The sequence below is a fragment of the Mus caroli genome, unplaced genomic scaffold, assembly GCF_978045245.1.
Source record: "Mus caroli unplaced genomic scaffold, Mus_caroli_1 scaffold_20, whole genome shotgun sequence".
NCBI classification, from domain to species: domain Eukaryota; kingdom Metazoa; phylum Chordata; class Mammalia; order Rodentia; family Muridae; genus Mus; species Mus caroli.
Genome location: NW_028227275.1, coordinates 54,238,955 through 54,262,765, shown reverse-complemented (window position 1 = coordinate 54,262,765; position 23,811 = coordinate 54,238,955). Strand labels below are relative to the sequence as shown.

Sequence of the window (23,811 nt, the reverse complement as noted above, 5' to 3'; positions counted from 1 at the left end):
TGCTTCTTTCTGAAGCCACACTAAGTATAATAAAATTAACCTTAATAGCAAATTCACAGGGCAAAGAAGACATGAAATAGTATGACAGTACAAAGAACTACATATATGTTTATATATAGTTTTTTATTTCAGGCCTACCTGCCTAGGAATGCTGCCACTTACAGTGGGCTAGACCCTCCCATATCAGTCAACAAGCAAGAAACCCTCTTTCTGGTTCAGTGGTTAAGAGCACTGACTGCTGCTCTAGAGGACCTGGGATTAATTTCCAGCACCTGCAGGACAGCTCACATCTGTCTGTTACTACAGTTCAGGAGATCCATGGTACCAAGCCTGCATGTGGTACACATACCTGTGCCCATGTACCCACCCATACACATAAATAAAATAAATAAATCTTTAAGAAACATTTTTTTCAGTTACAGGCATAGGACAATTGAAGAATTATTCAGTTGAGGCTTCTGATTTCCCAGGTGTCTTCAGGGTTATGTCAAGTTGTCAATAAAATTTAATTAGCATAAACTATATGCATAACTTAAGCTCTTAGAAGCACAAAAATAATTATTATTTTCTACTTATTTAATTATATACAAAATATTTTAAGAAAATCTCAAACCTCTTAAAGTATTTTAAACTATAAAGAAGGAATTTTGTGATTTTAGCCTTATATTTTAATTTTTTCCAAAAGACAGATAATACTGCTCTCTCTCTTTTCATTTGGGAAGCTCCGTCCAGTGTTATTTGGAACTTGTTTGAAGTAAGACAGAGTGTTATCAATCTTGATTTTGTTTTCCAGATTTACAATTTGTCCCAGAATATTCAGGAAGATGATCTTCAGCAGCTACAGGTAACAAGAAATGGTAATGGGACTAGTGGGTAAATGATAAAATATTGTGTGTTTTCTATCATGTATGGAATCTAGACATTAAGAGGGTGTGTCTGAGTGCAGGAAGGAGACCAGAGAGGAGGAGGGATAGGATGAAAAGGCTGTGGCTGGGTGGGTGCTGGGAAGAGAGGCCTGGTCACTGAAGTACCTGCTGTGCAAGCACATGAAAACTTGAGTTTGAATCTGTAGCACTCACGTAAACAACCAGGTGTAGTAGTGCATGCCTTTTACCACAGCACTCAAGAGGGAGAGGCAGGTGGATCTGTTTAAGTTTGAGGCCAGGCTGGTCTACATAGTGAGTTTCAGTATGGTGGCTGCTAACCCCAGTGATGGAGAGGTAGAAATAGGTTATCTGAAGCTCAATGGCCAGTAGTCTAGGAAACTGCTTAGCTTAGGTTCAGTGAGACACTGTCTCATAAACTAAGGTTGAAAGGTATAGAAGAAATCCAGTAGTAACCTCTGGTTTCACATACACATGTGTATATATACACTAACATGTACATTTACATGTACATGCAATATACACGTCACACAAACAACAGCAACACAGCACAGACGTACACATAAAAATAGAAGAAATAAAAGCAAACAGTGGTACATAATGTATGCTCCTGATTTTGTTTTTTGAGACAGGGTCTCTGTGAGTCCTGGACCAACCAGCCAAGGCTTCTGGGGGTTGAGTTTGGGTTGGGTTCCCAGGCTTCTGTGCTGAAAGCTTTTACCTAGTGAAGGATTTTCTTAGCCTCAAGGCTAGATGTTTGTTGTTATCAACTATGCATACATACTACTCTTGCATTCATTTCTCTGGTAGAGGGCAGAGACCTTGGGACAGACTTCCAAACATTTCTTTAGTTGATAGTCCCACTTCCTTACCCCTCTTTGGAGGAACTCCGCTTTTCATTTCTTAGTTGTTTAAAGATTCTATTGAGAGAATATTTTACTTCTTGGGCCTCTGTTTTCTCCCATTTGTTAACAGGGCAGAAAAAGTCAGACCTGGACACTTGCCATCTGTTTCTTTTCATGCAGACATTTGAGTTGGGCAGCTACTTACAATGGTGGCAGGACTTTTGCCGTTGGAGATAACAGAATGCACCAAATGGGAATGTTTCTGCACACTGGTCTAAGTGCTCATAGTGACTAAAAAATGCACTACGCCCAGCCAAGTGAATATTTAAAAAATTTAAGATTTATTTCATGTGCATGAATATTTCAACTGAACGTGTAAATGTGCCTGGTGTTGGATCCCCTGGAACTGGAATTTGTGGACCTCCATGTGGGTGCTAGGAATCGAACCCTGGTCCTTTGGAAAAACAAGTGCTTTTAACCTCTGAACCATCTCACTAGCTCCCAAATATTTGCAAAAGAAACCTTAAACTTATTTTTTTTTTTTTTGGTTTTTCGAGACAGGGTTTCTCTGTGTAGCCCTGGCTGTCCTGGCACTCACTTTGTAGACCAGGCTGGCCTCGAACTCAGAAATCCGCCTGCCTCTGCCTCCCGAGTGCTGGGATTAAAGGCGTGCGCCACCACGCCCGGCCTTAAACTTATTTTAAATAAAGTCCTACAAGTTATTAATTTTTTTTTTCTTTTTTAAAAGCTCTTCACAGAATATGGCCGTCTGGCAATGGATGAAATTTTCCAAAAACCTTTCCAGGTAAAGCACTGTGAATGTCATTCTTATCTTTGTTTAGTTTACAGTTCACAACCCAGATCTGCGTGTTTTTATTATAACCTGTAAGCTACAAGGTTGGGTTTGTTTTTTTTTTTTTTTTTTTTTTTTTTTGAGATATCTTGCTATATTGCTTTAGCATGCCCTTGCCCCCTTTGAAAAGATTAGCAGAAAATATTACAGTAATAACTGTAATTAACCTTGAATATGCACTTATACAGTGTTGTAATTCTGTTCTGCTCTGTCACAATAGACACTGATGTTTTTGATTCGAGATTGGAGTTTCCCTTATGAATATAACTATGGACTGCAAGGAGGAATGGCATTTTTGGATAAGCGTTTACATGTAAGTAGGAAATCTGAATGGATTTCTAAAGGTAGTAACTTTCTCATTTGCTTTTGAATATTGTTTTTAAAGCATATGATTGAAAATGATACTCTGTTACATTTTTATGAATATTAGCATAAACCTGTATAATTTTTTGTTTAAAAATTTTAAAATTACAAGTATTATTTGTGTGTGTGCTAGAGAAAGAGAGGAGAGTGCTTCAGTACTTATGTGAAAGTCAGAGAACAACATATGGAAGTTAGGTCTCTCTTCACCATGTGGGTCTCAGGGATTACACTCAGGTTGGCAGACTTGATGGCAAGTACCTTTTACCTGCTTAGCAGAAAGATGGCTATCTTTCTGGTCCTAGTATAAGTTTTTTTCATGGTAAAGTTGAAGAGCCAGGGTATATAATATATAGGCACTGTGGAGAGGAACTCTGAGCAAAAGGCCTTTATAATTATAATTTCCAGTTATTTTGAATCATTCTATATGTGCCTTTAGAATATCATATTTAGAATTGTAGTTCTGTTCTTACTCAGTATTATTTGCTTTGGCATATATATAAACAAGTCTAGCCTGTTCCCTAAAACAGAAGACCTTTGTCAGTCAATGCTAGCTTATTGGATCCTCCTGGCCAACAAGCTTTCTATTCTTCTTACATGTTGCACAATACCTTTGACAACCAAGTCTTTAGTTTCTACTCTCTGTTAGCTATGGGAGCCTCGAGCACATTCATACACTTACTACTTTTTGGGGGTCTGGCTTTTCCCATTTGTCACTCTGATCTGTCATTTGGGAAGTCTTCTTTCTTCTGTCTTTATGCTAGTGGCTGCTGGTGAAGAATACCAAATTGTCTTTGGCTTGTAAACTTGACTTTCCTTGGCAGGTGAAGGAACATCAACATGAAGAAATTCAGAATGTGAGAAATCATATTCACTCATGTTTCTCCGATGTCACCTGTTTTCTCTTACCACATCCAGGGCTCCAGGTGGCCACAAGCCCCAACTTTGATGGGAAATTGAAAGGTATGTTACAGACATTGCTAGTGTACATGTGATTTCATCTTTGGAATCCCACAGTTTGCAGTGAGAGTCAGTTATGAATCGAATGGATGTTTCTGAGAATGAATATGGTCTCATAGAAAGAATAGTATTAGTATAGTTCAGATTTCCCTCCTGATTACGATGACCATCAGAAGCACTTTGCCTGTTTCACTAACTGAAAATGAAGTAATGTTCTTCAGGGCTCTTTCTTTCTTTTTTCTTTTTGAGACAGGGTTTCTCTGTGTAGCTCTGGCTGTCCTGGAACTCACTTTGTAGACCATGCTGGCCTCAAACTCAGAGATCTGCCTGCCTCTGCCTCCTGAGTGCTGGGATTAAAGGCGTGCGCCACCACGCCTGGCTAGGGCTCTTTCTAAGAAACAGCTTTTGCTTTATAAGAGATCAGAGTGCTAAATGAAGGAAGACTAAAACATAAGACAGTCAATATTTTTCAAGTAAAAATATCTTCCTGAGGAAAAGTACCATGATACACAGCCAAATACTGTTTCAACTCCTTTGTGCTTTTACCAAAACCTGATGCTGGGTCATTAGCTAACGTCAAGAATTGCTGGGTCAATGCTAGGTTAGAGAATCCAAGTTGGGATGCTTGGGTACCATTATCTTATTTTTGTTCCTTATTCCTGGAGGCCCTGAGTCACCTAATGGCTGGCCCACAGTTTATACTTGTTAAGCAGTTTGTTTATAGGCTGATCTGAGTCTCTTAATTTTCCCTAAAACACTGTAATAGTAGCTGTTAGCTTTGCAGTCCAGTTGGGTTTCCAGTGTTATACAAAATGCTTTATTACTAAGCTCACAGTGATTCCATGAAGTTACATCATTTCATTTCAGCTTCAGGAAGCTGGCAAAAATGAGAAAAGTTAAGCAACTCACTCAAAGTGCTCAGCTGAAAGCAGTGGGACAGAGGTGAACACCTTAAAGCCTACACCGTGGAAATAGACGTTCATTGTTGTTTGGAGGAAGTCTTTAGAGAATATGTACATGTTGAGTTACCAGGGCAACTTGTCCTTTAAGAATAGCCTCAGTAAATATATAATAAATATATAATAAAATAAATAATAAATATATAATTTTCATTTTATTTGATTTAGTTGATCTAAGAAAAGAAATATATTTGTCTAAGTCAATGTGTACAGATATGAAGCTGAGATGGCTCAGTAGCTAAGAGTGCTCTTGGGTTCTATTTCCAGCACCCACATTAAATGGTTCACAACTGTAACTGTAACTGTAGTTTCAGGGAATATGATGCCCTCTTCTGGCCTTCCTGGGTACTGCATGAACATAATGCACTTGTGTATGTGCTGCGACACACAAAACTGAAATGGACACTTAGCCTTTTTTTTTTTTTTTTTTTTTTTTTTTAGGTTTATTCTATGTGTATGAGTGTCTTGCCTGCTTGTATGAATATATAGGATGTATGTGTCTTATGCCTGCAGAGCTCAGAAAAGTGTGCTGGATTCCCTGGAATTGGAGTTATTTATTGTGAGCCTCATGTAGATGCTGAGACCTGAACCTGGGTCTTTTGCAAGGGCAACAAGTATGCTTAACTGTTGAGCCATTTTCTCTTTTTTTCTTCTTCAAAGATTTATTTCTATTTTTATTCAATGTGTATGGTGTTTTGCCAGTTTATATGCCTGTGAACCATATATGTGCAGAGGCCAGAAAGAGGGTGTCTGAGCCTTTGGAATTGGAATTACAGGTATTTTTGAGCCATTATGTAGTTGCTGGAAATCAAGCCAGAATTTTCTGGAAGAGCAGTGCTCTTATCTGCTGAGCCACTTACTCCACCCCTAACCTCTATCAATAAATCTTTTAAAAAGATTTACAGGCCAGCTGGTCTAAGTGCCTTGAATCAAACTAAATTTGAAAGCTGTAACCTTTACTGTCTGTTTGACACTTGTGTGATGTGTTAAGTGATTGGCAGCTTTCCTAAAGGGGATACTGTGAGATCTTGTTACTCAGTGGTTGAGATATTCAAGAGCAAGGCCTGGGTTTGGTAGAGATATCTGCTTAGGTAAACAGTGGAGGTAGAACCTGTTACCTAAAAAAACTGGGAGAAAATTTTTTAGAGATAAGTAGGGAGAAAAAGTTAAGGAAGTTAAGTGCACTCATGTGCATGTATGTGCACATGTGTATATGTGTGTGTGTGTGCACATGTGTATATGTGTGTGTGTAATGATATAGATTCCTTCTTCCTTTTTTTTTTTTTTTTTTTGGGAGGGGTAGGATCTCTAGCCCAGGCTGGCCTCAAACTCACTTGGTAGCCGAGGGTAACTTTGAACTTATCTTCCTGCCTCTACTTCCTGACTGCTGGGATTAAGGTATTCATCCGCATCTGTATGCCTGGCTAGTAATGTTCTCTCAGGGTTATGACACTTCATTTTAGCTGTATTTTTTACCAAATCTAAACTGTTGGATTTTTGATTGTTTTGAGTTAAGGCCTTGCTATTTAGCATTGCTTACCTGGGAGTTGATATGTAGTCCAGGCTGGCTCTGAACTTGGAGCAGTTCTCCTGTTTTCACTTTCTAAATGCTGGGACTATGGACGTATTCCACCACCCCCAGCTTTGATATTTTTCAATAGGTGAGCTTAGGGGGATGGGTCAGTGACTTTTCATGTCATGCCCTGGTTTCATGGGGAGCTCAGGTTTACCAGGAATAAGTATAGAAAAATGTCAGTATTTCCCATCTTCATGCATTTTGATATTTCAGAGCCTTCTATTTTGACACTCAGTTCATCTTAGCATTTTTATTTAGAAAGTAGGCAGTTTTTAAAGGTTTGTGTCTGTGACCTGAAGTTGTATGTTACTGGGACTCATGTTGTTTGCATTTCTGTGGTTGTCTTTAGTGAGTCACTACAAGCTGGGCAGCTTAAGACAGTAGAGATTTATTCCTTTACAGTTCAGGAGACCAGAAGTTTGAAGTAGTGGCTGGTTTCCTTCAGGGGCTCTGAGGAGAGCCTATCCCGTGCCTCGCTCCTGGCCCTGGGAGGTGATGGCAATCCTTGGCATTCATTGGCAGTTTCTGTGTTGTCACCTGGCTGTCCTCTCTCTCTCTTTTTCCTACCAGCCCATCGTTCTGAATTTAAGACCTCCTCAGCTATTATAAATTCTCCTGTTTAGTGAATCAGATTTTTTGGGGGGCACCTTTCAAGTAAGGTCATATGATGTATGTTTGGGGAGGCAGCACAGTTTTGCTGATGGTTTATTAACTAAATGTTAAGTGTGTTGTTTATATTTATAAGACAGGGAGGAAATTTAAGGTAAGCAATTTCCAGTCTCATGACTAGGAATCATTTGCTTCCCTCATTCAAGATAGAACAATATATATATTTTTTAATTAATTATTTTTTAGTCTTAGCTGGCCTCTGGAATTCACTATGTAGATCAGGCTGGCTGTGAACTCAGAGATGCTGACCTCTGTTTCTGGAATGGCAGGATTGAAGGTATATACCACCATGACCAAGATAGAACTGTAAGATACAATTACAGGGGTTAAGTCATGCTCTTTTTAAATATGAAAAGGCAAGTCCAGAAGGACTAGGGATATGTAGCTCAATTATAGAGGCTTCCCTAACATATCTGAATCTCTAAGTGTGATCTTCAGCATTGAGCAAAAACCAAAAAGCAACCAAACACCAAACTCAAGTTCAAACCCAGACTTAGACCCTAATCTCCAAACTCCAAAACCCAAATTATTGAAAATATGTAAACCGGTCAGAAAAGCACAAATATATTAGTATGTTATCGGTTTATTGTTTTTTTGTTTTGTTTTGGCGTTGGCTTTTGGTTTTTGTTTTTTCAAGACAACATTTCCCTGTGTGACCCTGGGTGTCCTGGAACTCAATTCTGTAGACCAGGCTGGTGTCAAACTCACAGAGACCCACATACCAGGGCCTGGGTTTGGTAGTCGAGGTCAGAAGACAGGTTTGTGGAGGTGAGTCTCTTCTACACTTTAGTGGGATCCAGGTCAGTAGACTTGCATAGCCAAACCTCTTTTACCCACTGAGGTATATTATACCTACTTCTTTTTGGAGCCAGTGTCTTGCTGTGTATGGCCTATAATTCATTATAATAGCCCATACTGACCTTGAACTCAGTCCTTCTGCCTTAGCCTCTCAAGTGCTGGATTTTCAGCATGCACCTTCATGCATGGCTTTATTGAGTTTCAGTGAAGAATAAATTCTAAGTTGAAAAAAGTAGATGATTTGTAAATACTTAGCTAGGACTAGCTTGTGAGTCACACAGGTTTTTTAAAAATTTTGGAGGGCTGGTGAGATGGCTCAGTGGGTAAGAGCACCCGACTGCTCTTCCGAAGGTCCAGAGTTCAAATCCCAGCAACCACATGGTGGCTCACAACCATCTGTAATGAGATCTGGCGCCCTCTTCTGGAAGGTCTGAAGACAGCTACAGTGTACTTACATATAATAAATAAATAAATCTTAAAAAAAAAAAAGTTTAAAAAAAAAAAAAATTTTTTGGAGCTGGGTTCTTGGTACACAGAATTCAAGCTGGCCTCTAACTTTTTAGATAGCCTGGGATGGCCTCATCCTCCCAAGTCGTAGAATTGTAGGTATGTGTCACCACATCTGGTACCACATGTGACTGACTTTCTTGTGATACACTTGTAAGCGGAACTGTTGTGGGGATAGCTCAGCAGGTAAAGGTTCCTGCTGCCAGGCCTGACGAGAGATTGAAGTTCAGTCTCTGGTCAAACATGAACTTAGTTTTGGTGTCATAGAAGCTGAGCTGTTGTTTCTTGCAGATAGAGGATCACTTGGTTTTTGAGACTTTGTTTCCTCAGAAGCAGGATGCTGTGTCATCAGCATAAAGAAAACTTTCCGCTGGAGCAGGGAGATTGCTAAAGCAGCTATTTAAGTGTTTCCGTTACCAAACACCAGGGCTTAGTCTTTTATATTGTGAGAAACTGGGCTTGACTGTCAAGAGACAGTTCTTTTATGATTTAAAAGCTGTTATTTTGGAACAGCCTTAGTAGAGACATGAGTAGTCTGAGATCTGTAAATCTTAGCATCTGCATTCTGCTTGGTCCCTGTGTTTTTTAAATAGTCCTTCAGGGTGATGAAAGTTGAAACCATAAAAACGTTTAAAAATAGATGATATATTCTCATTTTTTAAAAGAGGACTGGAAGTTAGGTGGTACGGACGCAGCGGCTCAGTACTCGGGAGGCAGAGACAGGCAGATCTCTGTGAGTTAGAGAGCAGCCTGGTCTACAAAGCAAGTTCCAGGACAGCCAGAGCTGCACAGAGAAACTACTGTTTCAAAAAACCAATGGCTCAGTGAATAAAGGCAGCTGCTGCCTAGCCTAACGACCAGAGGTCAGGTCCTTAGACTCACATAGTAGAAATAGAGTGACTACCACAACTTGTCCTCTCACTTCCACACATGCTCTGTGCCGCATGTACACACGAATGCACACGTGCATACATGCACAAGTGCACAGATTTTTAAATTTCCCAAAGGATTAAAAGGTATTCAATGAAATTCTATTTTCTGTAAGGTCCTATAGTTTAACATACATAAGCATACTATAGAACAGTATAGTGTATCAACCACTTTATATACTTTCTTCAATATAAAAGAATCAGTATAAAAAGATTTAAGATACAGTTTTTTAGATTTTATGTTATTTTATTTTTTATTTTATGTGTATGGGTATTTTGTTTGCACATATGTCTGTGCACTGTCTGAGTATAGTGCCTGCAGAGACAGAAGAGGGGTTAGAGCCTCTGGAGCTAGAGTTGCAGACCATTGTGAGTCACCATGTAGGTTCTGAGAATCTAACTCCTCTCTTTTGGAAGAGCAGCTAGTGCTCTTAACTGCTGAGCCATCTCCAACCTCAAGTATGAGATTAATAATTTGTCCTACCTTTTTATTTCTTAAAATTTAGCCTGGTGTGGTGGCACACGCCTTTAATCCCAGCACTCGGGAGGCAGAGGCAGGAGGATTTCTGAGTTCCAGGACAGCCTGGTCTACAAAGTGAGTTCCAGGACAGCCAGGGCTACACAGAGAAACCCTGTCTTTAAAAAAAAAAAAAAAAAAAAATCCAAAACTTGTATAAATCATACTTCTGGTAATTCAGTTCTCCTGCATCGTCATAGTTGGGTTTGTCTGTCCATACTTTGAGGAAAGGGCACCTCTCCTTGATGAGTCCCCTGATTGTGCCTGAGAACCTGGTGCAAACTGCAAAGAGTGCATTGTTTTCCTGACATAATGCTCTTTCTATCTTGAGGTGGCCTGGGAGCCACTGAGAAGATACTTAGAAGCAAATAGCAGAAGGTACAAATGCTTCTATTTCTTCAAGTATTATTATCATTTTTTGGAGACAGAATTAATGCACTGCAGATGAGCTCCTGGGATTATGGGTGTGAGTCACAGTGCCAGCAAGAGCAAAAATAAGGCAAATGAATGAATAGTGGCTTCCTGTTTATTCTAAGGGATAGTGTATGGGTGCAGCGAAGGCATGGGGCAAGTGAAGAGGTTGTTTTATTTTCGAACACATTCTTTAATTCTTTAAAAAGTGATACTGACTTGGGAGGCAAAAGCAAGAGGATTGCAAATTTGAAACCAACCCTGGGTAAATAGTCAGGATTCTGTCCCTAAATGCAAGCCAAACCAAACCATGTAATATCTAAAAAGCAAGGGAATAAACCAGATATCCCGGAATTGAAAACAAGATAAGGGCATTCTGTATATTCTTCTGAACTGAAAAGGACTTAAATGTGACGGGGAAGGTCACAATGTAAGTGCATTAGGACGGCAGTCTATCAGCAGCTGGACCTCAGCCAGAAGATAGCAAGCATAGGCTTAACCCTCTTTCTGTAAGAGGGTTGTGTGCTCATTTTGGCTTCTTGTGTCTTTCTTTATGATCCTATGTATAGATATTGCTAGTGAATTCAAAGAGCAGTTACAGGCTCTAATACCATATGTACTAAATCCATCTAAACTAATGGAGAAGGAGATCAATGGTTCAAAAGTCACCTGCCGGGGACTGTTGGAATATTTTAAGGTAAATATGAATTTTAGTTCTAATTTGCTTTTTGTAAAATTGACTTAATATTCTGGGGGAGATGGTCAGAGGCATTTTATGACCTTAGTGTCCTTACAGAAGCGGGCCACTGGGTGGCAGTATGGGCATAAGAACCAAATGATGTTCTTCGCACTCTTAGAGTAGTCATTACTGTGTCTTCACGGAAGATGGTGTGGACAGGAGGTGGTTAAGAGGTGGCTGTGAGTAGGAGACGCACATAGATGGGACGCAGCTCTCTCCAGGTGGATGGTCTCTATCCACAGGTCATGGTGAGGCCATTGTGCATGGGGCCTGAGTGGAGTCCTGGCCTTGGTAGGCTCTGCTGCTTGGGAATTATTTATACTATAGATAACTAAAAATGCTAACATGCACGCAGAGGTGTGTCGTGCTTTTGCTAATTCTTGGTTGTTGATCTAGGATTTTAGGAAAATGCATTTGTGTGGTTTCACTATTTTAAAATATGAGCAAAATATTTTAGTTATATTTTTGTGATAGTTTCTATGTTTATATTTTAAGGCATATATTAAAATTTACCAAGGAGAAGATCTGCCTCACCCGAAGTCCATGCTTCAGGTAATAAAGTCTTTGGTGTTCTAAGTGACATCTTCAGTTGCTGGGATTGACCCAAATATGATAACAGCTGAGACCTGAAGGAGAGCGAGGCCACTCTCCTCTCCTTAACTCTTTAAGAGCACATTTACAGCAAGTGGTTGTGCCCTCTGCCTTGTCTGTGTTCTCTACGGAGCAGTCAATACAGCTGGGGCTGTTCTCCTTGCATAGCATACTGGGAAACATTGCTTTGCTAGATCCAGCTGAAAAGGATTCTCTGGTCATTTGCTTAAAACCGTTTTTCACTTTCATATGCTGAATGTATGGGTATTTCTTGCTAAATACTGATTTCTTTAGTAGCAAAATATTTTCACAAAATCGTTGAACCTTGTGACTTGTAGCATAATGAACAATTTCCTTCTCCTCCTCTTCTTCCTTTTCTTCCTTTCTCTTCCACCTTCTACCTTCTTCCTCTTCCTTCTACCTTCCACCTTCCTCTTCTTCCTCCTTTCTTCCATCCATCCTCTCCTTCTCCACCTCTTTGAGGCACTGGGACTGAACCCAAGGTGCCTTACCCCGCATAGCTTAGGTAGGAGCCTCGTCTCCAGCCCAAGTATGCACCTGTTAAGTTTAAAATTGAAGTAAAGGAAATTATTTTTTTTTTTTGAGCTTTAGAGGTTTGGATTATGCTAAAGATTCTTAAGTGTCAGAATAGATGTTTTGGCACAAAAGTGGGTGAAAGTATGTATTTTATGAGTTGAATTATATGGAAATACAAAGAATAACAGAAGGCTAATAAGGAAAAATGGGAATAGGAAGAGAGATATTTTTGCTTTGTTTCTTGGAAAATGTTACAAAAAGTATTTCACTCTTTTCTTAAAGGCCACTGCTGAAGCCAATAATTTGGCAGCTGCAGCCTCTGCCAAAGATATTTATTACAACAACATGGAAGAGGTATGTGGGTAACACCTTGTTCTGAAGTGTCATTTTCTGAGCATGGCTGCTGACTTCAAAGGCCCAAATTTGATCCTCCTCAATGTATCCTTTTTGTTTGTTTGTTTGACACAGGGTCTTATGTAATAGGCTGGCCTGAGAATCACTGTGTTAGTGGAAGGTATCTGATTGTACTGCCTAGACCTCACTAATGCTGTGGGCACAGGAATGTGCTTTAAAAGTCTGTTTTCACGTATTAATCCTTGTGTATGTATGCCATGGACGTGGGTGTTCTTGGGCCAGAAGAGGGCATGGGATCCTCTGAAGCTAAAGTTCTAGGTGGTTGTGAATGGCCTAATGTGTGTGTTAGAGATGCAACCTGCTTGTCTAGAAAAGCTGGAAGCTCTCCTTTAATTCATGAGCTGTCGCATCTTAAGATGATGAGTTAGAAAGCGGTCTTTCAGGTCACCCTAGTAATTGGGATGCTCTTAATTATTACTTTTTAAGTTTAATTTTTCTTTTCTTTTGAAACAGAGTCTTTCTATGTAATTTGGATCTTCTAGTTATTTTTATTTTTGTCAGACAGAGTTGAGATATGTAGTCCAAGTTGGCCTCAGATTCATAGCAATTCTTTTGCCTCAGTCTCTTAAGTCCTAGACAAATGTGTGCTGCCATATCTCTTCTTTTAAGATTTATTATTTATTTATGTGTATATCTCTGTAGTAGGTACTGAATACACCAGTCAGACATTAGCTCTTCTGGAGGCCTAGTCACAGGAGGTTTTGAGCCTTATGATGCGGGTGCTGGGAACTGAACTCTGGTCCTGCAAGAGCAGCAAGTGTTCTTAACTACTAAGCCATCTCTCCAGCCTCCCTTTCTAACCAAGCTTTTAATTAGTCTTTACATTTTTATACAAAGACTTGCTTTGTGGCTGTGGTTGGCCTGAAATATGTTATGTAGACCACTTTCACATTAAGCTTGTATGGATCTCTTGCCTCTGCCTTCTAAGGGCTGGGATTATAGGCATATACTAATATGTCTGGCTTTGGCCTTGGATATTTGTCTTTTCTGACTTCCCGTTTAAGCAGAATCTCATGTAGCTTAGGTGGGCCTCAAACTTTTCATGTAGCTGAGGATGATTTTGAATTTTCTGATCCTTCTGTAACTACCTGTGGAGGGTTGGGATTACAGATACGTACCACCATACTGATTTGTATGATACTGGGATTAAACCAAGGGCTCTGTGCATACTAGGCAAGTACTCTTTACATATAGGTTATATCTTAGTCTCTCTTGAATATTTTCTAAAGTTAATTTCTAAGCTTTTTTTCAAAACTCTTAAGAGCATTCAAATCTTTACTGTGTCTTTTTAGTTACTTTATTTGGCATGTACAAGAATATTCAGCATGTGTTTTTGTTATTTTTAGATTTGTGGGGGAGAGAAACCTTATTTGTCTCCAGATATTTTAGAAGAGAAGCACCTAGAATTCAAACAACTTGCTCTGGACCACTTTAAGAAGATCAAAAAGATGGGTGGGAAGGATTTCAGCTTCCGTTACCAGCAGGAGCTGGAGGAGGAAATCAAAGAACTGTATGAGAACTTCTGCAAGCACAATGGCAGCAAGAATGTCTTCAGCACCTTCCGAACCCCTGCAGTTCTGTTCACAGGCATAGCAGCATTGTACATAGCCTCGGGCTTCACTGGCTTCATTGGGCTTGAGGTTGTGGCCCAGCTGTTCAACTGTATGGTTGGACTGCTCTTAATAGCACTCCTTACCTGGGGGTACATCAGATATTCCGGGCAGTATCGTGAGCTGGGTGGAGCCATTGACTCCGGTGCAGCGTATGTGTTAGAGCAGGTGAGTAGTGCTGGCTGAGGCTGAGGGTCTGTGGTGATGCACTTCTGAAGTAAGATTTGGAAGAATTTCATAGTGAGAAAGGGGGGTGAGCCCACTTTGTGATGGGCTTTACATTTTATTCTTTTTTAGAATATTGATATTTAATCCTGATGTCTTGTTTTAATGCCTAAAAGTGGCTCTTTAATGCAAAAAGGGGTCTTTGATCTACTGTTTCCCTTGGGTCAGTTTTATTTTTAATGTGTACCAATGCTTTGTCTGCATATGTCTGTGCACAGTTTGTATAGAGTGCCCAGAGACGCAAGAAGAGGTGGATCCCTGGAGCTGTAGTTGCAGATGATTGTGAGCATGGGCAGCTCTAATTATGCGCTCTTCAGATCCAGTTCCTGTATGATTCTTCCATCTGCTGATGAATTTGTTTCATTGATAAAATAGGGACTTAACACTGTTGCATTTTAAATCTTTTTGGGATAGAAAATGTATGGCATTGCCTTCATTTAGTCATTAAATTTTTATGTGTATATATATTTTTTAAAGATTTATTTATTATATGTAAGTACACTGTAGCTGTCTTCAGACACTCCAGAAGAGGGCATCAGATTTCATTACAGATGGTTGTGAGCCACCATGTGGTTGCTGGGATTTGAACTTGGGACCTTCAGAAGAGCAGTCGGCGCTCTTAACCACTGAGCCATCTCGCCAGCCCGTATATTTTTAAATTAGTTTTTTGGTTAACATACAAAATAATGGGTTTGTTTATGGCATTTTCATACATACCTTCATTTATATCTTCAAAAAGGAAATGTTTTTTGAGATTGTCATGATCTCTGGGGTTTTTTATTCTTACTGTTTATTTAACTTTGTTATTATTGTGTGTGTTGGGCTGTATGTGATATGTGGATGTAGATGTATGGGACCCAGATCACACGATGTGCAGGCCAGAGGACAACTCTGTAGAGTCAGTTTCTCGATTCACCTTTAGGTGGGTTCTGCAGATTGAACTGAGATCATTAGGGTTGCAGGGGTTACCCAGTGAGCCATCTTGTTAGCTGATCTTGTTTGTTTGAGATGGAGTCTCCTATCGTCCAGGCTGATAGAAGAGGATGAACCTGAGCTCTGGAAGTCCTGATTCTGCTGCCTCTCAATGGCTTTTAAGTGCTGCAGATGCTGTGGGTATAGGTTCACAGTATCTGCTACACCGGGATGAGCTCCAGTGTTCATATTTTATTTTTTGAGACAGGATCTTTGTGCAGTCTAGGCTGGCTTGGTACTCACTGTGTAATACATTCATCATCTTTCTACCTTGGCTTCCTGAATGCTGAGAGTGTAGGTCTGTACCACTACAACTGGTCACTTTGTATGTTTTTAGGACTAGTTTGTTTCTTTTTCTGTGACGTAAATAGATTAGTTAAGTCCACAGTATGAACGGGGGAGACTCAACCTCCTCAGCAGGGGAAGAGAGGCTCCGTTGACACTTAGGAGTCAGTTGGCATCATGGTTTCCTCTCACCATGGTCGTCTCAGTCCGTCTGCCTTTTCAGCATGCTGCTGATGAGGAAAGATTGTTGGAAGTTACCCCCCAGGACTTAGCTTTTTCATGCCGTATTGTAATTTATTAACTAACATATTGACTAAATGGACTTTTGCAGGCTTCTTCGCATATTGGTAATTCTACTCAGGCTGCAGTAAGGGATGCCGTCGTTGGGAGACCACCTGCTGATAAAAAATCTCAATAGCATCTTAAAGGGAAGATCCGACAAGAGCCCAGTCAGCTTCTGGATTTCTGCCAATGCCATCATGGGTCCAATTCCAGAGGAATGGCAGACCTGAGACCTTTCTGGAAGATCTGAGACAGGGCACTGTAATAAATGAACTGACTTCTGCTCTGGTTTCCAACTCCACTTGGCTTGGAAGCAGTTCTTTTTCTTGCTGTTACAGACTCAAGGCTACTCTTTTCTCTGTTCTCTGCTTTTTGCACTTTAAGGGGTGGGGGTGGGGCTAAAAGGAAAACAGAAATGCAGCTTTTAAGTCTTTGATGTGCCACATAGTGCCTTTTCAGACCAGTCCATCCCTCTGCAGCCATGAAGGCTAAGGAATGGAGGGCAACCTCATGAAATGTGGTTTTGGATCAACATGGTTTTAGTTCTTTTGTACCTTTGAAGATTTGTCTTTTTAAAAGTTTACACCACTTGAAAAAGGCTCAGAAAGAAAGGCCCACTGAAACGATGCTTTATTATCCTTCAAAAGTTTTCTCCTAGTGCTGCTGATTGAACCTGTTGCCTGAGTATGCTAAGCAGTTGCTCTCCCCTGCAGCTGCCCCAGCCCACTTGACTGTGCAGACTCAGGGCTTGAAATTACTCGATTCCCCATGGCTGAGCTTTCCATCGTCCTCTCTCCCTAAGTTCTTGAGTAGTTGAATACAGACTTGTGGTACCATCCTTGCTTCAAAAGCCATATTTCTATGAATTCTCTTTGCTATGCAGCATGAAAGACGTTAAATCACTTAATACTCTCTTTCAGATTGTAAGGCCTTACACCGAGGAGGCTGGCAGTTTTGTTGACATTGCTTTTTTATTTTTATTTCTATAGCTTCTTTCTAGAAAAGAGGCAAACTATCCTTAAAAAGCCAGTGGTTCATAATAAAAGGAACTAGATACTCCATGGTAAAATTGTAGTTTGAGTGAACTATGCGACCTCTGGTAAAGTCACCTTGAATTTGTGTCTTGGTTAGATTCACTGTACATTTATGTCAGCCACAAAAACAGTCGTTTTCAACAGAGAAAAGGCATGACCAAATATTACTCCTTTTAATTAATGTTCACTTTCATTTTGCCTAGCGGTAATACCAAATGATCTGATCTAAAGTCTCTACCTAAACTGTGTGTGTGTGTGTGTGTGTGTGTGTGTGTTTGTCATATGGTGTTTCCCTGGTGTAGACCAGGCAAGTCTTGAACTCATAGAGATATCTGTGCCTCTGTGTACCATTGTGCCTGGCCCCAAAGTGCTTTTTATTCTATATACTATCTAATGTTCATAATATCAAAGCTAGACTGGTAATTTTATTTAGTAAGCTTTCCCTTTTTTTCCTCCACCGAAGAAGGAAGTGTACTCAGTCTAGCCAAACTATTTAAAATACCTCTTAAGCCAGGTGACATTAGCACACACCTTTAGTCCCAACACTTGGGAGGCAGAGGCAGGTAGATCATCTCTATGAGTTTGAGGCCATCCTGTTCTACAGAGTTAAATTCCAGCATGGCCAGGGCTATCCAGAGAAACTGGCTCAAAAAACCAGAAAATAAATTCCCTCTTGATTCTTCTTTTGGTTAGACTAGCAGTTTTAAAATAATTGGCTTAGGAAGGATAATTGCTAAGATTCTAATTTTTGTTTTTTTACATTTACCTTGGTTATATGATAAAGTTTTATCTATTGCTTTTTTTCTTTGACTTGTAGTAGTGAATTATTGTGGACCTAAACCTTCTGAAGGTATAGAAGCCTTGATTTTGGAGATAATGTGAGATTTTGTTGCAGGAAGGAGATACAGGGTTTTGGCAAAGCATAGTGTACATTTTATGTACGTGGAGTATGAAAGGAAGGTAAGAGAAAAGGAAGTCTTCATTTCATTTCTCTTTAATGCACAACTTTCTTGTTAGTAACGGCTTTCCAGTCAAACATTTAATGAGTCCTGAATTAATATTAAGTATTTTATATATTTTCATACCATCTCATCCTGAAAATATTAGTAATTTTTCCTTTTGCTGTGACATTTGGGAATGGTTCCAACTTGTTTTAAAACTACTCACTGCTCGTGAGTGATGGCTGACTGTCTCCCTCCTGGCATAGTGCAGTTTTCAGGTAATGTCCCCATCTGAACGCTTGTATTGAGTTATGTACTCCTGATACTGAGATAAGGTCAGAGAGGGTTTTGGGGACAGGGCTTTGTTATATAGTCTAGGTTGGCCTTTAACTTACTTTGTAGTTTAGACTGGCTTTGAATTTGAGGTTTTGCTGCCTCAGACTCCCCAAGTGCTGAGCTTGTAGGTGTGTGTCCCATGCCCACCTCTGGTTCTCTTAATGGTGAGGAAGATGATGCGGGGAAACTTTGCCATTGCTTCAGTGTTACATCTGTGTGTGTGTGTTTGTGTTTGTGTGTGTGTTTACAGTGAATGTTCCATTAATTAACTTACTCTGCTCCTGGGACATGTATATAAAGTTTTCTTTGAGGGTTGGCCTGTTTTCTAACTTTAAATTGTGGATTTTCTATTACAATTTTCAACACAAAATGCCTTTTTATGACTGGCTGGAAATAGTTCTGAGGCGATTCATAACTGGTTGAAAGAGTCTGTTAACACCCCCAACCTTTTCTTTGTGGCTCTGGGACATGGTGAAGGAGTCAGATCAGTGTCCCTATAGGTGTTCTGTACAGGCAATATTTGTGCACTTCTGTCACTAAGTGTAGCACATTTATATGATATAATGGAGATTTTATTAAAAATAACTCACTTTAGGAAAAGCTAGTTGTTGCCAAAATGTCCTTGTTTTTGTTTTGGGGTGCTGGGGTGCATTCACAGGGCTGTGTGTATGCCAGGTGCTAGCTCTGTGCACCAGGTCTAACACTTTAGTGTGCCTCTTATTAAATGGATAAAATTACAACTTTGATTCTTTCACTGAGAAGTCTCTCATGATTTATTGCTTGCTGATAAATTTTGAGCATCTCTTTTAAAGAATACCAAAAATCTGTCTCAGAGATGCTTGTGACATTTCTGTCCTCTTTCCCTCCCTCTACCCCCTTCTCTTTTTCTTTTTCTATGCAGCTCCAGCCAGAGGTTTATGTTTGATGCCTGCTGTATACTGGGTCAGGCCTCTGAATGTTTATGCTTGATTCACTGCCTCTCACTCATTAACACAGACAAGCATTATATTTTCCATGTAGTTTCTTTAGTAGGTCACACACAGTGGTTGTTACCTGGAAAATGTGAATGAGACAAAAATTCAGTAGGTTAATATAAGCCCAAGCAAAAGGAACCCCCCCCCCATCCCCCAAGTGCCATGGAAATATCAAAAAGACCTATTTTGTTTGTGTAAGTTTTTTGGAATATAATTGAGTATGATTTTATTTATTTTTTAATCAGGTGACCAACATCTCTGTATTTTGCAACCTAGCAAGTGGAACCAGTATGTTTTTTGTCAGGAGTGAGGCCATAAGCAAGCCTCATTTAGCAAAGTGAAAAGTATTCTTGTCTCACGTGGCCTGCTGTAGTGTCTACAGTTGTTTTCATCAGTTGTACTGTGGCTCCATCTTCAACACTGGTTCTCATCTACCTTTTCATGCTTTAGATTAATGTACAGGGTGTACTAAAAGAAAATGGGACTCTGCTTTGTAGATAGGGATTGCTGAAGTGGTTTTGTGCTGTGGCCCTGGGATCATCATTTATAAACATCAATAGGTGAAGGGTGGGTGGGTGTGGGGTGGGGATGAATGATGGAGAATGAGCTGACCCATGGAATGGGAGTACCCAGACAGGAGGGCTCTTCGGCATTTCTAGCAGCTTTACCTGAGGTCTGCCTCCAGGTCTGCTCCCCCCAGAGTTTACTATGTTTAGAACCATCAGGGTATCCTAATTCAGATGAGTGTCCAAGCTTTTTAAAGCTGTCATAGTGCCTTCTCTTAATGCCTGCCCTCACACACAAACAGGTAATTGGGAAATTTTTTTTTTTAATTTTGAGAGTCCTCTTTCTCACTCTGAAAAAGCCCCATTGGGCACTGTGACTTGAATTCCTACATCTTTTGTTGTTTTGTTTTGAGAAAGGGTCTCAGAGTAACCTTGTCTGTTCTGGAACTCACCATATATATAGACCACGCTGGCCTTAAGCTCACAGAGATCAACTTGTCTTTGCGAATCTCAAAACCTTTTATACACAGAAAACCCTAATGTATTAAATACCTAATGAACAAAAAGGATGAGATCATAACTATGGAAGTCGTTACCTATGTACTCCACAGCAGGAACCAGAAAGCTTTCATGTGCCAGAGCTGGTGTAATGTTCTGACAAAGGGAAGGTCACATTAATGCCCAAACCTTATAGTCAGGTGATCAAAATTGTTATGAATGTAAGCCTTACAAGAGTTAAATCTTGAACATACACAGTTCTCAATTTTATTTTAAAAATGGTTTGTTATGCTTTCTGCTAGGTCATTGCCTTTGAATGGCTTTAAGACTATAGTTTTCTTTAAAGCACAATGGGAATCAATGATGCTGTACATTTAATGGATTAAAGATCACACCATCTTGTCACCTGTGTGTGTTGTTACTGTTCTTTCTTGTGGAAGGATCTATAGAATAGAATGGGGATTGGTCAGGGGAGTTAGTGACCTGGTCAGAGATGGTACCACACTGACATTGAGCCTGGTTAGTGGTGATCTAGTAAGGCTGTTGTCCAGTGGCTTGAAAGCAGTGACTAGACAGGAGAGTTGTGGACTCACTATGCAGCCTTGTCACTCATTATTGGCTGGACTCAGAGTGGAGTTCAGGCTGGCTTTGAACTCATAGCATTCACTAGCCTCTGCCTTAAGAGCACTGGGACTAAGCAGTGGTGGCACATGCCTTAATCCTAGCACTTGGGAGGCAGAGGCAGGCCGATTTCTGAGTTCGAGGCCAGCCTGGTCTACAGAGTGAGTTTCAGGACAGCCAGGGCTACACAGGGAAACCCTGTCTTGAAAAAACAAAAACAACCCCCCCCCCAAAAAAAAAGGAGCACTGTGATTAGAGGAGTTTGCCACTACATTGGGCTCCTTTTTTTTTTTTTTTCCTTGTCAGAACGGGGTCATGGTGCATGGTGAACAATGCCTTGGAGAACTGTAAAAGAGTCTCCAGTAATACAGGCAGAGAGCCTTTTACCTCAAGTGAATTTTGTTCCCCTTGATTGTTTACAAACATGATTTTGTGCCTCCTACGACAAAAATTTGCAATCAACTTTTAAGACATGTTCCTTTTTGGATGTTGGAAGATAGCTGTAGAGCTCAATTTGGTGAAAGGCTATGCTGAGTGCTGTCCTCAGTGTGCCCTGAATCTGGATATAGTCTTCTGCCTTGCTTTTGTGCTTTCCCAGGCATAATCTATAGTACTTGCCAGGCAATTATGTTACAATTGTTCTCTCCTGAGAAAAGTTTTTAAATTGGGCTGTTCTGGGAAAGGGCTGCTCGGTTAATATTTAGTATGTGCTTACTGGCATTTATTTACATTTTTTTCTGAACTCAACCTTTGTTGAATCATTACTTTTTTATTACATTTGTGTATAAAATGCACTGAAACTGAAGTAAAGTTGTCTGCAGCATTGAATTGTAGTCCTCATTCTTTAAAGTCCTCAAATCCCAGGTCTCTGACAGATCTACATAGGTCGATGAAGGTCAACAGTTGCTCAGATTGTCCTCACACTATTTATCTGATGATGCACTTGATTCTGCTTCCACCTGTCTTGTCTGGGATTATAGACTAAGTTGTGCTACATCCAATTCATGTGGTGCTGGAAATATGAACAAATAGAAGAGTACTCGTAACAGGGCAAGGCAGTGCAGAGATTCCTCCATCTTATATTATTGCTGAGACTATTTTGTAGGTTTAGCTAGATTTTGATCTTGATGGAGACTCTGTGGAAAATAACCCAACTCTATTCTCCGAAACAGAGATCAAGATATACCCTAACTAACTTAGCTTCTTGTGCAAAACCTCTCTGTGTAGCTGCTGAGGGATGCACCTGGATGTGGGTTTTGCCTTTAAAAACCCCTTGTTGGACCCATACTTGGGTCCCAAATATGTGAGTAGTCCCTACCCACTGAAATAACGATTTTCAATTGTATAAGTGTTACAACTTAGATGGGAAAGGTTTCATGGCAGTTTGGAGCCAAGGATTACAGCAAAGTCATCATGCAACAAACCTCACAAAGGTTTATTGGGGTGGGGGGCGGGGGCAAGAGGGTGGCTGCCTCTGTTCTGTAGAAGCAGCAGAAAACTGAGTAGAACACAGGGTTTATTTAGGGTTTCTTGTGGGCAGGATGCAGAGCTTCCCAGGTTGGAGTGGAGGAGTTATATGACCTGATATTGGGGCAAACTCTGATATAATTTTTTATTTTCTAGGCCTGAACATTCAGTCTCAGGGCTGGGGATTGCCTTTAGGGCCATTGGGGATAGAGAAACAAGAGAGGACATAGGGAAAGGTTAAAAAACTAACACTTTCTGGCCTGCCCCTTCTGCCAGGGCAGATCACCACTCTGAAAATTTCAGAGTCTGAAGGCCTGCCAGGAGATCTGCATACAGGGCAACAGATCATCAGCTTGTCTGCCCCTCTGAAGACCCCACAGTCTGAAGGGCTCCCAGGAGATCCCCTGCAGCTAAGGCAACAGATCACCAGTGTGCATGCTTCTCTGAAGACCCAACAGTCCGAAGGCCTCCCAGGAGGTCTGCTATAGCCAGGGCACAGGCCTCCAAGGAGAGCAGCAGTAACCCAGGGACACAAGAGTCAGGCTCTAGACAGAGACACCCAGGCCAGCTAACACCAGAGGTAACCAGTGAGAGACCATAAGCAACAGAGGCCAATATACTTTGGCATCATCAGAACCCAGCTTTCCCACCACAGCAAGCTCTGTGTGCCACAACACACTTGAAAACCAGGATGCAGACCTAAAATCCTATCTCATGAAGATAATAGATTCTTTTAGGGAGTCTATAAATAACTCATTGAAAGAAATACAGGAAAACACAGGTAAACAGAAGCCCTTAAAGAGGAAACAAATCCCTTAGATACAGGAAAACACAAACAGGTGAAGGGATTGAACAAATCCATCCAGGAAGATAAAAATGGAAATAGAAATAATAAAGAAAACATAAATGGAGGCAACCCTGGGAATGGAAAACCTAGGAAAGAGTTCAGAAACTACAGATGCAAGCATCAACAACAGAATACAAGAGATAGAAGAGAGAATCTCACGTGTAGAAGATACCCTATTGACACAATGGTCCAAGAAAAAACAAAACAAAACATCCAGGAAATCCAGGATACAATGAAAAGACCAAATCTAAGAATTATAGAAATAGAGGAGAGTGAAGATTCCCAACTCAAAGGACTCAAAAACATCTCCAACAAAATGATAGAAGAAAACTTCCCCAACCTAAAGAAAGAGATGACTATAAATATACAGGAAGCCTAATAGACTGGACCAGAAAAGAAAATCCTCTTGTCACATAATAATCAAAACACTAAGTGCACAGAACAAAGAATATTAAAAGCTGAAAGGGAAAAAGACCAAGTAACATAAAGGCAGACCTATCAGAATTATACCAGACTTCTCAACAGAGACACTAAAAGACAGAAGAGCCTGGACAGAAGTCATGCAGATCCTAAGAGAACAAAATTGCCAGCCCAGGCTACTACACTCAGCAAAACTCTCAATCAGCATAGATGGAAAAAACAAAATATTCCAGGACAAAACCAA

At 40.3% G+C, this 23,811-nt stretch overlaps 1 protein-coding gene across 3 annotated transcripts in view; it reads left to right on the top strand.

The window, feature by feature from the left end:
* The window catches only part of Atl3 (atlastin GTPase 3), a 44,009-nt gene extending 22,348 nt beyond the window's left edge, over positions 1-21,661 (top strand). For all 3 annotated transcript variants that reach the window (XM_085833929.1, XM_085833930.1, XM_085833928.1), the window contains exons 5-13: positions 794-844; positions 2,478-2,534; positions 2,803-2,895; positions 3,767-3,905; positions 10,838-10,965; positions 11,503-11,559; positions 12,418-12,489; positions 13,896-14,327; positions 15,973-21,661. In XM_085833929.1, the coding sequence (XP_085690055.1) occupies positions 794-844; positions 2,478-2,534; positions 2,803-2,895; positions 3,767-3,905; positions 10,838-10,965; positions 11,503-11,559; positions 12,418-12,489; positions 13,896-14,327; positions 15,973-16,059 (1,116 nt within the window). In that variant the 3' untranslated portion in view covers positions 16,060-21,661. The remainder of the gene's footprint in view (positions 1-793; positions 845-2,477; positions 2,535-2,802; positions 2,896-3,766; positions 3,906-10,837; positions 10,966-11,502; positions 11,560-12,417; positions 12,490-13,895; positions 14,328-15,972) is intronic.
* Positions 21,662-23,811: the final 2,150 nt, after the last annotated feature.